This window comes from Gymnodraco acuticeps, unplaced genomic scaffold (genome assembly GCF_902827175.1).
Source record: "Gymnodraco acuticeps unplaced genomic scaffold, fGymAcu1.1, whole genome shotgun sequence".
Lineage (NCBI taxonomy): Eukaryota > Metazoa > Chordata > Actinopteri > Perciformes > Bathydraconidae > Gymnodraco > Gymnodraco acuticeps.
In genome coordinates, this window is record NW_022989799.1 from 1617927 (window position 1) to 1636370 (window position 18444).

The 18444-nt window shown below is 40.8% G+C and overlaps 1 protein-coding gene across 2 annotated transcripts in view; it reads right to left on the bottom strand.

Annotated features, from left to right (window-relative positions):
- Window positions 1-5605: 5605 nt before the first annotated feature.
- The window catches only part of LOC117550871 (serine/threonine-protein kinase 32C), a 141046-nt gene continuing 128207 nt past the window's right edge, over window positions 5606-18444 (bottom strand). Inside the window, exons 8-11 of one of the 2 annotated variants that reach the window (XM_034223448.1) lie at window positions 15582-15707; window positions 15053-15181; window positions 11465-11532; window positions 5606-6738 (exon numbers count right to left, since the gene is read on the bottom strand). In XM_034223448.1, the coding sequence (XP_034079339.1) occupies window positions 6546-6738; window positions 11465-11532; window positions 15053-15181; window positions 15582-15707 (516 nt within the window). In that variant the 3' untranslated portion in view covers window positions 5606-6545. The remainder of the gene's footprint in view (window positions 6739-11464; window positions 11533-15052; window positions 15182-15581; window positions 15708-18444) is intronic. The other variant, XM_034223440.1, reaches the window with a different exon arrangement.

Sequence of the window (18444 nt, forward strand, 5' to 3'; positions counted from 1 at the left end):
GTGGACTGTGCCTATAGTCAGATGAGCCAATACGAAAGCGTGTACATGCACAAATCAGCCAGTAAGGCTCAAGCTCCAGGCTTTGGCAAAAACAGGCTTATGCTGTAGGTACATGCAAAAAAAGCACAGGGCTCAACACTATTAAATTAATCATATATTTGGCAGACTTTGAAGATGCCGCTTTATATCCTTTTAAAGAAGCTACTTAATCTAATCACAATATAGTGTTTTAAGAAATACTTCAACATTTCGGGAAATACATATATTCGCTTTCTTTGTTAAGCAATTTTTCCGAGACCCCATTATTGCAAAACCCATTTTATCCGTAAAATGTAAAATATGTTATCCCAAAAACAATATCCATTGCTCCAAAGGCCTATTGCTCTGAAGATACACACTCTCACTATTTTACTATTAAGGCAAAGGCTTTCCTTTCTTGTTGGCTAACATTATTTTTACCATAACCAAACAACAGAGACCGCGAGTCCAGGTCCGATGAAGTCATTGACCTCTGTTTGTTAGAGGGTGTTACTGGGAGCATTTGGCCTCCAGAACAAATGGCCTTTGGGATAACAGGCTTTGGACCAACTTGTAATATTAAGGTATCAGGATAATGAGCCTTCTGAAAAATTGGCAGTCACCAAGTTAAGGAGATGGATGCTCTCCACGGTTCCTAAAGTATGATTCTGTGGCTAGGAGATGATTAGCCTAGCTTAGTGGAAGCAGAACGACAACAGAGGAAGCCAAGCTAGCATTGAGGTTAGAACGCTTAGTCTTTTGTTCCATAGTTGTGTTATTATTATTAAAAGTGTGGGACAAGTTACTTGCCCTTTGTAATAGTAGTTACATTACTTTATTATTTACTTACCGAGCAAAGTTATTAACTTACTAAACTTAGCTATCTCTTCAAGTCACAACAAACTGACCATCAACAGCTAGCTTAATGTTAGCAGCTAACATTAGCAAGCCAGATAAGAACATCAACATTGTAATCATATTAATGCATTTTTTTCTCTTTTGGTAGAAAGGTAACAAGGCACCTGTATCAAGCTAACGTAATGGTCTGTCAACTGAGCGTAAAGAGGCCAAACTGATATAAAACTAACGAATGAACTCCAATAAGTGGGTTATCTTTTCTATTTGTATTTTTCTGATGTTTGGCCAGTCCTTAAATAGGCCCGCCAAAGGCATTCTAAAGTGAGGTTTATCAAATCAGGATAAGGGTATTATAATTTTTGTAGCCGAGCCTTTGGCTGCCTCCTGCCTTAATGTTACCATCACCTTGTATTTATTCTAGAGCAGGGGTGTCCAAACTTCTTTCACCGAGGGCCACAAACAGAAAAATATTCGAAGGGCTGGGTCACTCACTAGAGGTGAGGTTTATTGCCTCATAAGTGAAGTTATAAGTTAGCAAAATCAATCAAATGTTAGTAAATTATGCTTGATACAACAGCCTACATCACAGCTTTATTTTGTTAGCAGCTCATTCCTTAAAACGGAAGCCTCAGATTGCTTATCATAAGAGGAAATAGGAAGGGTATATTTCAAGGTTATTATTTAAAGTGGACCTATCATGCTATATTTGAAACATATATTGTAGGGCCATACCTATATAAAGTATATAAATATATATATTTTTTCAAAATACCAAACAGATCCTGCATTTGAGCCATGCCTCATTTCGCTCTATTTGCTCTTTCCCGCCCTGTTTTTGCAGGGAGCTGATTCTGTGAGCTGCAACTGACCACGCCCCCCTGCAGGAGAGGGGAGTTGGCAGTTACTTTGGCATTAGGGCAGGGATATCTAGATACTTTCCAAGGTTTGACATAATGAATTGTGCTACTTTTAAAGCAAGCAACGATGTTTTCGAATCTTTAATCAAAAAGCTCCTCAAAAACACTATCGAAGCAGTTCCTGCCGTTGCTATGTTAGTTCAAACAGTAACAACGGACTATTTTTCTTAGCGGATGCTTGTCAATTTAAATCAATACATAAAACTATTTTTTATATCAATAAAAGCATTTTCTAAATCCATAAAAGCATTTCAATTAATATTGGGAGTCATGTCATTACTTTGTTGAGAATGTGGCCATGTAATAAGCGGGATAATGTGCAGCGACGCGGTCATTATGGGGAAAAGAACACCGACAGGCCGATCAGGAGCCCGACGCGAAGTCGCTGCACATTATCCCTTACATATGATTATATAGTCATTATTCATTTGTTTTAAAGCAGGAGGCGCAAACGCTTGCCTCGGGGAGGGAGAAAAAGAGCCACAGCGGAGAATAAACAGAAGGGCAACCATGGCAACCATGCAAGGGAAGTCTTCTTCGCTGCTTTTGTGGCATACTACAGCACCACTTACAGGCCTGGCATATGTACTACAGCGTCTCCAGCGCTTTTGAGCAGCAATGGCCGGCCGTGGCCCAACCTCTCATTCCCCTGATAGGTGGAGAATTGACCAATAGCTGTAGCACCACCGTCCTGACGTCAGGACAGTGTTCAAATCTGGATCAGTCTGTATCAGATCCGTTGCAGCCCCTTTTTTAGAGATTTGGGTATGGAGGAAAATAGAGAGGGTTGTGTTTTCTGACACTTGGTGAGTTCCCTGGAACACCGGGGACTAGGGGTGTAACGGTATCCGTATTCGTCCCGTACCGTCACGGTTCGGACGTCACGGTTCGGCACACGCAGTCACACGACGAATACGCCTTTTTTTTACGAGTGGGAAAAAGGTCTGTCATTCAGGGCAGTATCCACTACACTATTTATAATCCAGGGGGCGGTATTGCGCCTAAAAGCTGTTTGCCAGCCGCCCTTAAACAACAAATGAAGAACAAGAAGAAACACAACAACAAAACGAACAAAATACAAGAAGAAGAAAAGTTAGTATGGCGATTTCAGATAACACCCAGGAGCTAGAACCCACCTGCTTCTTTTAAATCAGCTGTGTGGGAACATTTCGGGTTCCCTGTGGACTACAATAACGATGAAGTGCGCGAGTGGTGGATCGGACGAGGACGGTGTGTCGGCGTTGTTCTACAGTGGTGCGGTATGCTAATGGTAACACATGCCAAACATGCTAAATCATATCAGAAGGCATCACCCAGATTTGCCAATCACCGGAGCCCGGCAAAAGAGAGCAGCAGTTCAACAGCTGATCCCCGCTGTTTTTAAGAAGCCAATAGATATGAAAGCCTTGAGACCAAAATAAATAACGGAAGCTTTTGGCATATGTTTTTCAACGACTTTGCGCTCTTGAAACACTTTCTTATTATTTATGATGTCATATTTTCAAGACATTCTTTTTAGTTTTACAGCTTGATGAAACCTTTTTGTTTGACATCAGCCATTATAGGTAATATGGCCATCTGAGTGTGTGTGGTACTGTGTATGGTTTGTTTTTAACTGTTTAATACAGTTAATTATTCAAAATGTCAGAGTTCTTTATTTTTAAACTGAAACTTGCACTACTGTTCAAACATAAATAACAACAAACCTGGAATTATGCATTTGGGACTTTTTTTTGCTTTTTCTTGTTGTACCGAACCGAACCGAACCGAACCGTGACCTCCAAACCGAGGTACGAACCGAACCGTGACTTCTGTGAACCGTTACACCCCTACCGGGGACACATATTCATGTATAAAAGACGTACAAATGTGCATTTTGCACGATACAGTAGGTCCCCTTTAAATTATTAAGTTATTGGGCTTTTTTCTTATCAACCTTTTTTTGTTCGAACATATTTTAACTTGAATTGACTGAAAGTGGGATTATTAACACATGAACACTACTGTGTAACATATGTTTACAGATATATTTAAGAAGTACAATATAAGACAAGCTCAAGTTTCATTTGTGGGCCGCATTCCATTATACCTTTTGAATTTGCTGAGGGCCGATTCAAAATGGCCCGCGGGCCACATTTGGCCCCCGGGCCGTAGTTTGGACACCCATGTTCTAGAGTCTCCTAAAACAGCCAGCCTGGCTTTCTCCAAAGTTTAGTATCCACCTACTACAGTTTACAAAAACTCACTGCTCCACATTTGTGAGCATGAACTTCTTCTGACATTGATTAAAATGAAAGTATTTTTTAAATTACTGTTGATACCGTAATAAGGATTTTTTTTAACTTAAGAGTCAAGCTAGCTGCTTTCCCCTGCTGCTAATCTTTGTTTAGTTAGGCTAATCGCCTGTTTGCTCTAGACATGAGAGGGATCATCTCCTGTTTTCTTGTAAAGACAGCCAATAAGTGTATATCCCAGAATGTATACATTTAGCTTTAAGGTCTTCCTCTTACCTGAAATAGTTACTTTATACACAATATAACAGTATAAAGGATAGTATTTTCATTGCAGAAGGAACATTGACTTCATACCGGGGGAAAAGAGACACACAATCACACATTCAGAGTTCCTTAGAAATGGTTATGCAAATGGTAGAAAAGCTTTGGCATATTTTGCCTACAAGTTGTGCCTGCACACTTGGAAAGAAGAGCAGAACAAAAGCTCACAAGGCTCTTCCTTTTTTATATGTCGAGTTTGCAGTCCCACATAAAACTGTGGTGAGTTAAATTACCTATGCTATTTACACGTTTTTACTTTATTTGATTAGGCCTTAGGGTTTAAGGTGAACCTTTGCTACATGTTCCCAGGTGTTCAGACTGAGATGAATGGGACCCCTTAAATGTACCACTATCACTATGACAGTAATAGGCTAGCTCATCTATATGATTTGAAGTACCAACAGGGCACAGCTACACATTTAAGTACAGCCCTGGAACAAGCTCAACAAGATCTTTATAACCAAGTACTTAAAGAGATGATGAAGTAAGCAGAATTCTCTAATAGATTCTTAAAAATGGGATTGTTAGTGATTGGCATTTACAGTATTCCCCCAAGAACAGGTTCTGATGATGAGTCAGAGAATGGAGCAGGGCTAAAATACATCTTGGTAACAATCACAGACAAGCAACACGTTCTTTCTGATTGCTGCACTGATTTCCCATCAATTATAGAAGATTATCATCCTAAAAAAGATTGGAAAAATAAGTTATCTAACACTTATGGCGCTTTTCCACTGCAGGACCTAGCACGGCTTAGTACGGTATGGTTAGGCCTTGGTAGGCCAGGCTCACTTTATGCTGCGTTTCCATTACAGTTTAGGAACTGGGGTAGTAACTATAGTAACGCAGTGTAGGGGGGGCGATCGGCTGTTTGGCGGGCGGAGCGACGCTGCGAAAAACTGCTGTGACGTCATCTTCAATGCGAACCACAAAACCATAACATCAGCCGTTAGCTGTTAGCCCTCAGAGCTCACAGCTCCTCATATCTGTTCAGAAACTAGACAAAAGTTAAACAAGTACAAACCACAGACTGTCTGTGTCATGGAGAATACAGTCGCTGCTTTATTTATGTCTGTAGGCCGTTGTTGTGAGTGTGGACGGCGCATATACAACGTTAGCCGATCTCCATTCAGAAAACACGCATTTTAAAAGGTTTTTCTCCTGCCGTCTTGTCTGCAGACTTGTATCAGTATGTTGTTACTTCGGCATCATTTTGAAACGTGTATTACAATTAAATAAAAGGTCAAATATGTTCATTTTGTTGTAGTTGTAGCCCCCTTGCCAGCGATTCTCTGACCATTCAGCAGTCGAGAGTGTTTACGTCACTAGTTTAGCATATTCAGCCTGGTTGTTGGCCCGGTAAGAACCTCGATTTTGGAGGGCCAGAAAAAAGGTGAAAAATTAGCGCTGAGCCGGAACTACCCCTAGTGGAAAAGCAAAAAAAAAACGTGCTACGTGCTGCAGTGGAAAAGCGCCATTAGAGAGGAAAATCAAACTAACATTCTGACCTTTAATGCACCCAACGAATACTGATTATCATCGACAGGCACAACTTGCAACGGGTTTACGACATGAAACCAGCCGCAATTTCTTGGCCTGTCTGAACACAGCCACTTACTGTACATGTGTCTCGGAGAAGTTGCTCCAGGAGAAACCAGCGTTCTGAATTGGGGCACACATTACATGAAAGAGACTGGGGGAGAGGAAGAGTGAACTGAAGACTCAGGCAATAGCGTAAACTGAGTGGCTGGCTGCGTGTGCTGAATAATTCAGCCGCCCCCATCAGATTTTGAACAGGAAGGCTGAGAGTGGAGGCGTCCTCACCCTAAACCACAATGGCCCAAAGAGCGTGAACGGCTATTTCTCGGGATGTCATCATGCTCGTGGAGCTTCCTGCTTGTGAACAGCTCCTCCTAGTAAGTGATACTTTATTTGTCATGCTATACTGTAAGATTGCATAGAAGTTAGAGCTTACTCTAGGGCGTATGGGTGCAGGAGGCGGGGACTCTCTGGAAATCTTCATTCATGCCCTACCTGAAGGATGCTACAGGGGGAAAAAGGAGGAAAAATTGGGGGTCCTGCTGTGCGGCCCCTCCGCTCCTGGCTACAACAGAGAGAGGTGAGAATGTTTCTATTGGCATGGCACAGACACTGCAGCTGGCAGAGAGCCTGCGAGGGTCTCTGAGGCGCTGAAGGGCTAGCAGCTGCCGGGGGAGGAGCACACCGAGCCGCACATGCTCCGTTTGGAGGAGGTCTCGGGCTCCGGCTCTGGCTCGGGTGCATCCTCGTCGGTGGCCCCGCCCTCAGCCTCCCCGTCTCCACTGGCATCATCCCCCCCGGCATCATCCCCCCCGGCCTCGGGCGGACCCTCCTCCTGACGCCTTTTCAACCTGAGGGAGAGAGGAACACGAGGAACCCCTTTGAGACATGAACTTATATTATCTAGACAAGAATATCAGATATAAAGCTTTAAAAATGCTTCCACAGTCCTTGAAGTGAATTTCCGAGAAAAATATTTAAGGCCTTAACAATTTTGGACAAAAAACAAAAGTAGACTTTAATACAAGTTTTGAGATTTTATTAAAGAGAAAAATTTGATTTAATTTGATAATTTGTCTAACTTAATGTAAGTAAATAGGCTACTACTAATTATGATAAACCATTATGGATCACCTGGAAGAATAAAAAGGGATGAACATCATGAATAAAACTTTGAGCATGGTACACCTGGAGTACTGCCATTTTTATCGCTATCACCGACTTTTATTTTTGTACTTTATTTTATATTTTATTTTTTGATTTCTTATTATTATTACAATTATTTGTTTAATCTATCAAAGTGTATTAGTATCCTTTGTTGTGAAGCACTTCGAGATTTGTCTTGGCAGATGAGAAGCGCTATATAAATTAAATGTATTATTATTATTATGAAAATGATGTACACACTTAAGGCCCTGTCACACTGTCCCGAAATTGACACCCGATGGACACACGATAAAGGAAATGTTCAAATTCGGCTGTGATCTTAGCAACATCGGGCCATTCGTGAGGGCATCTAAGCCATCGTATGACCGCCGGTGGAGTTTCTGAGGCTCCGGCAGCAACTTCGTGAGCGGCAACTTCGTAAGGCACTCGTGAGGGCATCTTGTCAAATCGTGTCATCTTCGTGTTATCATCGGTGCATTCACCCTCACTCTGATCGGGGCGAATGCCCGATGGCACCGATGATAACAAGATGCCCTCACGATGGCCTTACGAAGGGCAAAATTGACACACGAATTCAACACGAAAATGAACCTTCGCAAGGTCCTTCGGCAATTTTTTGGCATGCCAAAGATTTTGCCACCGCTCACGAAGTTGCTGCCGGAGCCTGAGAAACTCCACCGGCGGTCATACGATGGCTTAAGATGCCCTCAGGAATGGCCCGATGTTGCTACGATCAGAGCCAAATTTGAACATTTCCTTTATCGTGTGTCCATCGGGTTGTTTTATTGCACAACAAAATCATGTAAATATATTATGTAAATAACCCAATTTGTGTTCTGTGAAACTAAAAAGGATATAATATATTATTTTGAAGGACAGTTGACAGGAAGTTGTTGTTGTTGTTATGGAAACAACATTACGGAGAAAACGTAATATCTTCTACATATAAAGACGGATAAAGTAAAGAACAAAGTCTGAAGATATCAGTACAGTATCATAGTACTGTAACATAATTGTTTTTGGTACTTTCGTTGCAGTTGTATGTCTTAAATGTAATGTAAATGTTGCCTTCGTGTGTGGTTCGGGGCCATCTTCGTGCGAAATTCACAATTCCATATTCGTGTGTCCATCGGGTGTCAATTTCGGGACAGTGTGACAGGGCCTTTAAGGATTACTTATTATAATCCAGTAATGTTATATAAATTATTCAGAAAATGGCTATTCTGCATAATGAGCACTTTTACTTTTGGTACATTAAGTATATTTGGATGCTCCAGTCTGTTTGTACTTATACTTAAGTACAATTATGAATGCAGCACGTTTACTTAACAGAGTATATGTGTACACTCTGGTATCACTACTTTCCTGGCCCGCCCCCCCCCCACTGACACTTTACCTCAGCCATAACGCAGACTCTATATGCATTACATTAATGCACACAATGTTCAAATATTGTTCAAATATTGCTTACTACACATATTTCATATTCTATAATTCACTGCATTCTATTTCGCTGTAAATTACTGCTTAACTTTATTGTATTGCTATCTATCAATATTCTTTTTACAGTGTTCTTATAGTTTGCTATCTGTGTATTTTTTTTAGATTTTTTGTTTTATGTTTTATGTATGCACCATGACATCAAGTCAAATTCCTCGTACGTGTGAACCTACCTGGCAATAAACCCGTTTCTGATTCTGATTTCACTTAAAGGTCCCATGTCATGCTTTTCTTACCCGTCCCCTTGTGTGTTATGTAGCTTTTTCTGCATGTAAACGGTCTGCAGAGTCACAAACCCTCAAAGTACACCCTGTAGCGAGTAAAACTCTAACACAGAAAATACCTGTCTATGCTGCCCCAGAAGGCCTCGTTGGACATTTCTCTTTTTCTTCCTGGGTATGGTGACGTGACCATACCCAAATGGACTCATTGGTCCAAATGGACCAATCCGTGTAGCTCCTCACACACACACACTCTCTCTGCAGCGAAACTGTGACGCACCCCCTGTGACGCGCTCAGCACCACCCCCCCCCCCCCCCCCCCCCCCCCCCCGTTCCCGCGTCCATTTGCGATGTCTGTCTCACAGACCCCACGCAGCAAGCAGGAAATGAACCCAGCTCACACTGTCCGCTCCTCGCCAACACGGCACCCAGACCCCACGCAGCATTCTCACCTGTTTGTCATTACTGGTGTCATTTTCTGGTTGCTAACAAACGCCATTGTAACACATAATCACTGATGTTCCGCTGTAACGGTGGTGGACTCATCAGAACAGAGTGGGCGAGCTGACCAATCAGAGCACAGTGGGCTCACAGGGAGGGGGGGCAGGAGCTCCAACAGGCCATTTAGGACAGAGAGTGCAATACGATATTACTTTATTTGTCAGATCAAGTCTGAAATTTGACTTGCGTCACAGCAGCTCCATGTCCAACAGTGAATACACATACTTTACAGAGATGCTGTATGAGAAACCAATGTGAGTTTGGAACATTGAACAATGTAAATCTATTCTAGAAGATCTCAACAATGGAATTATGATCAGTAGAAATGGCCATGACATGGGACCTTTAAGTACAAGATCTGAGTACTTTGTGTTGGTTCCTTCAATTTGTGAGAATTGGGCCTGTAAGTTATTGAATTAGATTACATGATTTATATTGCTACTAGCTTAAAACGGCAAGAAACCAGAAATCCTAAAGGTGAAGAAGAAGGAGATTTAATTAAAGATGGCAACGAAAACGTCTCACTGGGAGATGACAGGGTTCTGTCGGTAAAGGCCAGCGCTGAAATGTTCAGGCAAATTCAAGGCATGTCACAGACTTGGTTTTTATGACAAAATGAAGAAATCAGTTAGACAAACTAGAATATGATCTGCATACATGCACGTAGACCTCTTAATCTGATTTGAATTCTAAGCCCTTTTTGGAAGTTCAGGCCCCTTCATTTAGTCCTCAGAAATGTAGTAACAGAAACACAGACAGAAATAAATAGCGAGTGGTTGAACGTAATGAGAGGCTTTGAGTTTATTATATAGTACTCATCTCTGCTGTGCATAATTCTAGATATTATGCCCTCCATTATAAATAGAAGCAGATTGCCATTAATTAGAGCAAAGGGCTATAAAAAGACATTTTCCAAACAGGAGGATTCCAGTAACAGAGCAGTGGCATGGCCCAGTCAATAATAAATGAGGCAATCATTTAGAGCCGCGCTGAACCAATATTCCTCCATTAACATCGCAGAGAGGACACACATCCAATGAGAGACGGACCTCATAGTCTATATTTATGATGTACTGTGTATATTTTACTGACATCTACAAAAAGATTAGATGCATAATATTATAGCCGCAGAAGGGGGGGATTTTATAACCTTCTGTAATTTACAATTTACTGAACGTATCCAAGTCATTTCCTCACAGAGGCTTGGCGGTCAGACAGGTTTGGAATAAAATGCACTCCTCTCCTGTAAACTAAATAACTTCCTGTACCAGAAACTTTATCCAGATGCACTGCACACTTTATTTTGTCTTATAGCTCATAAATAACTATTTGCTGTGCAGATGATAATCTCCTGACGGCGTTCTCGCTTCAGGGCACGTTCACTTTTAGCTCCACGTGCAAGTCTTTGTTCAAATGCAGCTGGTGGTGGGGGATACTTTAAACTGTTTATTACAATAAAAGCATTATTTGTGAACCTTTAAGTAAAATGATAAAAACAACTATTCCTTTAAAGAGATCTGCCCATTCTTTTTAGCAGTCATAATAAACTATCTAGTTAAAACACGACTAGTTCTTTGCAAGTTGTTCAAAATGTCAACCCATGACTGGCCAAAATGTCATCACTGATCATTTTAATGTTTTAGGCATTTAAGGGAAATTGTCCTAATTACATTTTTGAATAACGGCCTAAAACATCTTTGTTGAGTTCACTGTGACCAAGTGCATGTTTGTACATATGACTAAATACAGTAGAGTATTAAAGCTAAGGAAATTAAGTAAAATGATTATTCCTTTCCAATAACTTCTACTTAAAATACTTCCCCAACTCAGGACTGAGGACAGAGAACGTTTCTCTGAGCAGGGAGGCATGATTAGTGTCATCTTCTGATTAAATTAATGTGTGAACAAATCTGACAAAACTGCCGGATTGATATTGTGTTGCTCTCATTGATATACAAGAGGAGTTGGGATATAGGCGCATACTTTGGAGAGTAATGTTAGCACCATGGAGAACCAATGGCCACTGGTGAAAAAACAGTTTTAACGCTTTCTCCTTCATGAAGAAATGATTGTGCCTTTCAATGAAGGAGAAGGGCAGCACAGAGTTATTCTCTTAATATGCTGCCCTTTGCATCTCTCTGTGTTGATGCATCATGTCATGGACGGTCTGCTGCTCGTGTTCTCTTACTTCTCTCGGTTGAAGATCATGAACTCCTGCTGCACCACTTCAAGGCACTCCTGTAGGTAGTCGTTCTCCTGCAGGCAGAAAACATCAGCATCAATCACAGTATGATCATTAGGAGCTGCGGAGGAAACTCTGTCATCTCCAATTATTTGAGGTTGAAATGTCTTTTTCCTCATTTTGCTTTTTATCCTCCGATGCTCTTTTTGAGCGAGTCATGAATTGTTTGTGCTCCTCAAATTGGATGTTTGGCCCGAGACAAAAATAGAAGTTCATATTTCCGAAAGCACTTGAGGCCATGACAACTGCAGTCAAGGCTTCATAATTTAATAATCTTGGTAATAACAGAGTGCACACACACACACATATGCATGTACTACACACTCACACACAGAGTCTCATAACCCTGCTATTGTTAGAGGTGCGCTCTTCTTGCAGAAGCTGATCAGCACTACACACACACACGCACCACACACACACACACACAACACACACACACACACACCACACACACACACACACACACACACACACACATCACACACACACACACACACACACACACACACTACACACACACCACACACACACACACACACACACACACACACACACACACACACACACACACACACACACACACACACACACACCACACACACAAATAGAGGGTATCTCGCACAGGATTTATGAATTTAATTAAATGTATTTTATACGCAAGAAGGCCATTTTTTTAGGTGAAGACATTGAGGCTGGTATGCTATCCCACATTTCTGCAGACAGTAACAAGCACCAAAAGTAACCCAACCACAACCACTTGGTGTACAGATATCACCGTCACAATTAAAACAATGCCTCCTTAAAGACATGCAAATGAAGGTTCTTCAAGAAAGATAAAGCAATAAAAAAACTAATCACCGTTATTCAGAAGGTTAAAAGGGCCATAAAAGCAGAGTTTCTGTGTGACCGTGGCCGTTTACTCAATGTCGAGTAAACCTGCTGCAGAGCCACTATTTCAAGTATACTACGTCATCGAGTGGCGCCAAAGGACTGTTTAAATGCATGTTAAATGCCCAGCATTCGGCGCCACTCGATGACGTAGTATACTTGAAATAGTGGCTCTGCAGCAGGTTTACTCGACATTGAGAAACGGCCAGTATGTGCTGAAAGGAGATCTGTCCTTTCAATCACTCTGATTGGCCAACTGGGAAATGCACCAAGCTCCTCTCAGGAGTAATCAGGAGCCAGCAGATGATCTGAATAACTCCTAATCAATTCAAGTGAATAATGACAGAGGGAAATCACAACTAACACTCAAGGATAATTATTTAGTTTTAGAACATTTGCTCTGGTGTAGCCTAATGTAATGTTCTTCTCCCAAACTTCAGTATGGAGTAAACCTAAAAACCCCATTGCTATTTATTATCTATCTGGGCTACTAGATTTTTTTCTAATGATCATCTACGGAAGGGTTTTTGCTCTCGTCCTTTCTCTGGATGAGGTTGTTACTGCTCAATCTGACAGCCTTAGAGCGAGGAGACAACAATACGTTGGATATCATTGCCTATTATAGGGGGTACTGTGAAATGGAGCCCTGGATCTAATTAAGGCTAACAAAGGGGACATTTGACAGTGCTGTCAACAGCTTTTCTTTAACTAGAAGAGCGTTGCTTGGAAGAAACAAAACGCCATAGGGACACTCCCAAACTCTGTTTTCTGTAAAACATGTTTGTATGCTAAGCTAAGGGGCTGCTGGCTCAGAAACATCAGTACAAAACGGACAGGCGTAAACATGGTTTTAACTTCTCATCCAACTCCAGGCATGAACATGATTGGTGTAGTAATTTTGACTTGTATAATAATCTACTGAGTAATCTTATTCCCCACAGTTCAGGACAAGAGAAATAAAACAAATATAAATAAGTATGACAGTAAACTAGAGACCTTTCAGAAACATCCATAATCTCTAAAGACGCAACTAATCTGCAAACGTACAAGATACCTGCAGCTAGCATGCTTGTACATTCAGTTTATTTTTGTATAAGGAATCTTGTTTTGCAGGAATGAGTCCTAATACCCAGATGAGTCAGCATTTTACCATATCCAGTTCCATCGTCCGTGTTTTTGGATAGATCCCCAAAATAAGGTTAACTGTAGTGTTTTACTTTGGCAATTGCACTTGTGTTTCCAAACTCAAAAGTGCTATTAATATGTCGAGGTTTTTCCTGCTGAGCAAACATGTAACTATCAAGTGTGTATTTGTCACGGATCTTATTTACTTCAATATTCAAAAATTCCAATGGAAAAATCCCATTGCTTTATGTGGGGGGAGCACATGTGATCCTAACCTCGAAGTCGGCCTACACAGACACATCATCACTGCCACACTCCATTCCAGCACTAACAGCCATTGATTGTGTCTTCGGAGCCGAGGCTCACAACAGCTGAGGGAAACAAGGTTGTGGGATTTGGCTCACCTCCAATCTAAAAATATGCAATTTTGACAGGAACTGACAGAGCGGAGAGCAAGGTAAACCTGAGCAGCATTGTTATCCAAGACTGCCCCCCCTCATCTGCGAGGTATCTACTGTATGAGGAACACTCCTATACAGCAGGCTATCATTTCCTCAGACACATGTGGGTGTGCAGGGGTCCTCTTCATAATCATCTGCTTACTGCCTAAAGTGAAAATAACACAACCTGGATCTGCAAAAAGATCACATTAACAGGGAACAGCAAATCATAGCACTGTATAGTGGCAAATCACCATTTTAAATGTGACAAAAGCTAAAAATAGCACTTTCTTTCATCAGAGGGATTAAAGGCATTTTAACAGATGCAGTGACATCTTGAATCCCACCTTCATCCTCACAGCTCATAAATCCTCCTCATCACCAGAACACGATGCTTTAAACCCCGGGGTTATGCAGCTTTACACTATCTTATCTCTTGTATCAAAAAATGAAAGATGGTAAAGATCTTTAGTTAATCCGAGGAATGTGACCTCTCTTTTTAAATACTCAAATGTACACAAATTGGTCCTTTGCTGTTTGCACGTATGATTACCGTCTGATTTACTCCAAACTAAATAACATTTCTGTTATTTCTTTACACTATTGGTAACATCGGAAACATTGTGAATCAAGATTAAGGATGTCGCAATGCACTTGAATTGTTGATCACCATAATATATAAAAAATATTCAAATATTCACAACATGTAAATAATACACAAATGATAATTTCATGTTAATAATCCAGCACCTTAAATATTTTTCCATGCTTTTACAGTCATGATTACTGAATCTCTTCCTGCCCACACTCTTTAAAAGTGTATTTAATTTTCCAAACAAGAGACATTTATTGAAAACATAGTCAATAATCAAATTTTATAATATTATATCGTGGGGAAATAAACAATTGAAATAAGTTTGAACTTTGAATTTCTATTCCAAATCAAGTCTGATATGATGTATTTTGATAATTTGATAAAGAAAATCAAAAGTAAATATGTTTAGCTCAGGGGAATAACAGGGAGGCACTTTTATGTTATCAACCCCACTCAACCCAACACACCAGCAGAGATGTCACTCACAGACTGAGAATCCTTGCTATTATCTCGAGATCTGTTCTTGGCCAGCCTCTTCTTCTTCTTGTGAAGGGGACGCGACTCCAGGATCATCTCCTCCAGCTCAAAGGTGGGGTCGCAGTGGAGGCGCCCTTTCTGTGGCAGGGAGATGCACAGGAGATAATAAGAAGCCCCCACACAGGGTCATAAATCAACTGCACTATACACAGAGTGCACACATGTATAGTGAGTATAACATACTGAATAACACACATAATGTACATGAACCAGAGTGACACACCATGAAGGAGCTGCAATCACTTTCTCATGCATTATTTAGTTGCTATACACACTTTTTACGATCTGCATACACGAGGGAAAGTGGTTTTTGCCTCCAAGTGTTTATTGTATGTGTGTGTGTGTGTGTGTGTGTGTGTGTGTGTGTGTGTGTGTGTGTGTGTGTGTGTGTGTGTGTGTGTGTGTGTGTGTGTGTGTGTGTGTGTGTGTGTGTGTGTGTGTGTGTGTGTGTGTGTGTGTCTGATAGCATCAAACTGACATTAGGAACAAATCCGGCCTCGATGGTCTTCTCGTACACGGCGTCCCAGTTGACGTCAGTGAGGTAGGCAGATGCCTGCATGGCAGACAGACTGGAGTAACGATGCTCTGGGTTCACTGTCAGTAGCTGTGAACACACACACACACACACACACACACACACATTTGAATACTTTATTTGGTTCCACAAATTATATTACATAAGACAGGGAATCAAATATATCGGGGCTAAGCAGCACAGAACACTTAGGGGAACACATAGCACCTCCTTCTCCACACGGCTAAGCTGCCAATAATAGCTGAAACAGAGCAATATTTGGCAATTTGTTTGGCTTTTCTCTTTGACATTCCAGCAATTCTCAGACCAATCATGGTGCATTTATATACATGGCCAAGACTTCCGAATATAAGTATGCTGTATCTACACTTGTACCCAAAGCTGGTTATCACATCGAGCAGTGGTTGGTATTTGATATACTTGTCCTGGAAAGCCTGGTCCATGTACAGGTCAAAGGCACAGCCTACTTCTAATATTAGCACCTCCCTGTGGTTGGTGTCAACAAAAACAACATCAGGTGTATTTGGGATGTTAGCAAAGACATCATTGGTAAAACCAAACCATTCTGGTAGCACTCTAGCGTGCTTCTACATTGCTGCGCTAGATGGTAAGATGTTTCGTACCGCATCAGACACAATGTCCACAATACGGTCATGACGGGCTATGTACAGGCGTTTGTATGCATTACATCCATTTGTTATGTGTGCAATGGATTCTAGGTGTTGTTGTGAATCCTGATGGTTTAAACAGAATGGAGTGTGAATGTGAGGGTACCAGGTGGACAGATTGTACTTAGTGGGTAATACCTGCAGTCTTGCTTTGATGGTAAATGTCAGAACGGAGTGCACACACACACACACACACACATATACTACACACTCACACACAGAGTCTCATAACCCTGCTATTGTTAGAGGTGCGCTTGTCTTGCAGAAGCTGATCAGCACTACACACACACACACACACACACACACACACACACACACACACACACACACACACACACACACACACACACACACACACACACACACACACACACACACACACACACACACACACACACACACACACACACACACACACACACACACACACACACACACACACACACACACACACACACACACAGGACATGAAACTTGACAAATTGTAGGTGGAAAAACAAAACAAAGTTCTTTTTTTACTGTTTAGTTTACAAGAAATGCAAAGTAGTGTGTATGGCTGGGCTAGCTGAAGTAGAGCCACATATATTTAGTTTAAATGTACAGTATATAAAATCCTTAACTTCATGTGACTGTTTAGCCATAACATTTCAATTAAAACTGTATCATTTCAAATTAAATGATGGAATACACAAGAATATGGAGCTTAAAGGGTTAAATATAAATAGGAAATTAGGAATAACTCAACTATGGTAAAGCAACTATTGTAATTCAACACACTACACACATGAAATGTATTTTTCTTTACAACTTCTAGGTACCTGCCTAGCCAGCTAACTAGTCAAAAAAGAGAAGCACCAGTGTTAGCCATGTCAGCTACTTCCTGTTGACTAAAAAGACCACAAAGACTTCACGCAGTTGTGTCTTTTTCCAAGAAACATCTCTAGAATAAAGACTCTTCCAGTTAGCTGCTGCTAACACTGACTCTTCTCTTTAGTATGGGGTAAATAAACCATGCTCACAACCTAGCTAGCTAGTTAGCCGGCTAAGTAAGTAGCATGTGAAGCTTTTTAAAGCTAACTCTAATAAGTTTTATTGAACATAGTGTAATTGTTATTTCTGTGTACTGTGTATATTTACTGCAGCTAGTTTGGTCGATCGATAATTACTTTGACAATATTGCCCCTTAGGCTAAAAGGAGTACATACAAAATAGGGGGAAAGTAGAAGGTCAATGATAGAAATATAGAATATAAAATATCAAGAAGATACTGTAAGTGATCTCTACAATAAAACAGTTTAGTGCTGGATGTACAAATATATTAATAGGAGGATGTGCAAAACAGACAAACTAATAAGGCTTTATTTAAAGGGGACCTACAGTATCATGCAAAATGCACTTTTGTACGTCTTTTATACATGAATATGTGTCCCCGGTGTGTCAGGGAACTCATCAAGTGTCAGCAAACACAACCCTCTCTCTTTTCCTCCATACCCAAATCTCTAAAAACAGGGCTGCAACGGATCTGATACAGACTGATACAGATTTGAAAATTCTCTGACGTCAGGAATGAGGAGCTCCGCCTATATGAGCAACTCTCCACCTATCAGGAGGAGACAGCCACGGCCATTGCCGTTCGAAAGCGCTGGAGCCGCTGTAGTACATATGCCAGGCCTGTAGGTGGCGCTGTAGTCTGTCACAAAAGCAGCGAAGAAGACTTCTCAGATTCAGTCCTTGCAAAAACAGGGCTAAAAAAGAGAAAATAGAGCGAAATGAAGCATGGCTAAAATGCATGATCTGTTTGGTATTTTGAAAAATAAAAACTTCGCAGACATGTTTTATATAGGTATGGCCCTACAATATATTATTCAAATATAGCATGATAGGTCCACTTTAAACAGTAAAGAATACTTTAGGTTAAGGTCTTCTTTTAAATAAGAAAAAAGCTTTGGGGGTATCTACAGATAAATATTAACAACAAAGTCCTTAACGTCTAATATATTGCTTTCCTGCAATGTTAACTATGTTGAAGCACTTATTTGAACTGATATTATACACATTAATTATACTCTTATGTATGTAGATAGTATAAGAAATGTGCATAATAGGACAGTTTAATGGTGGAGGTATACACACATATT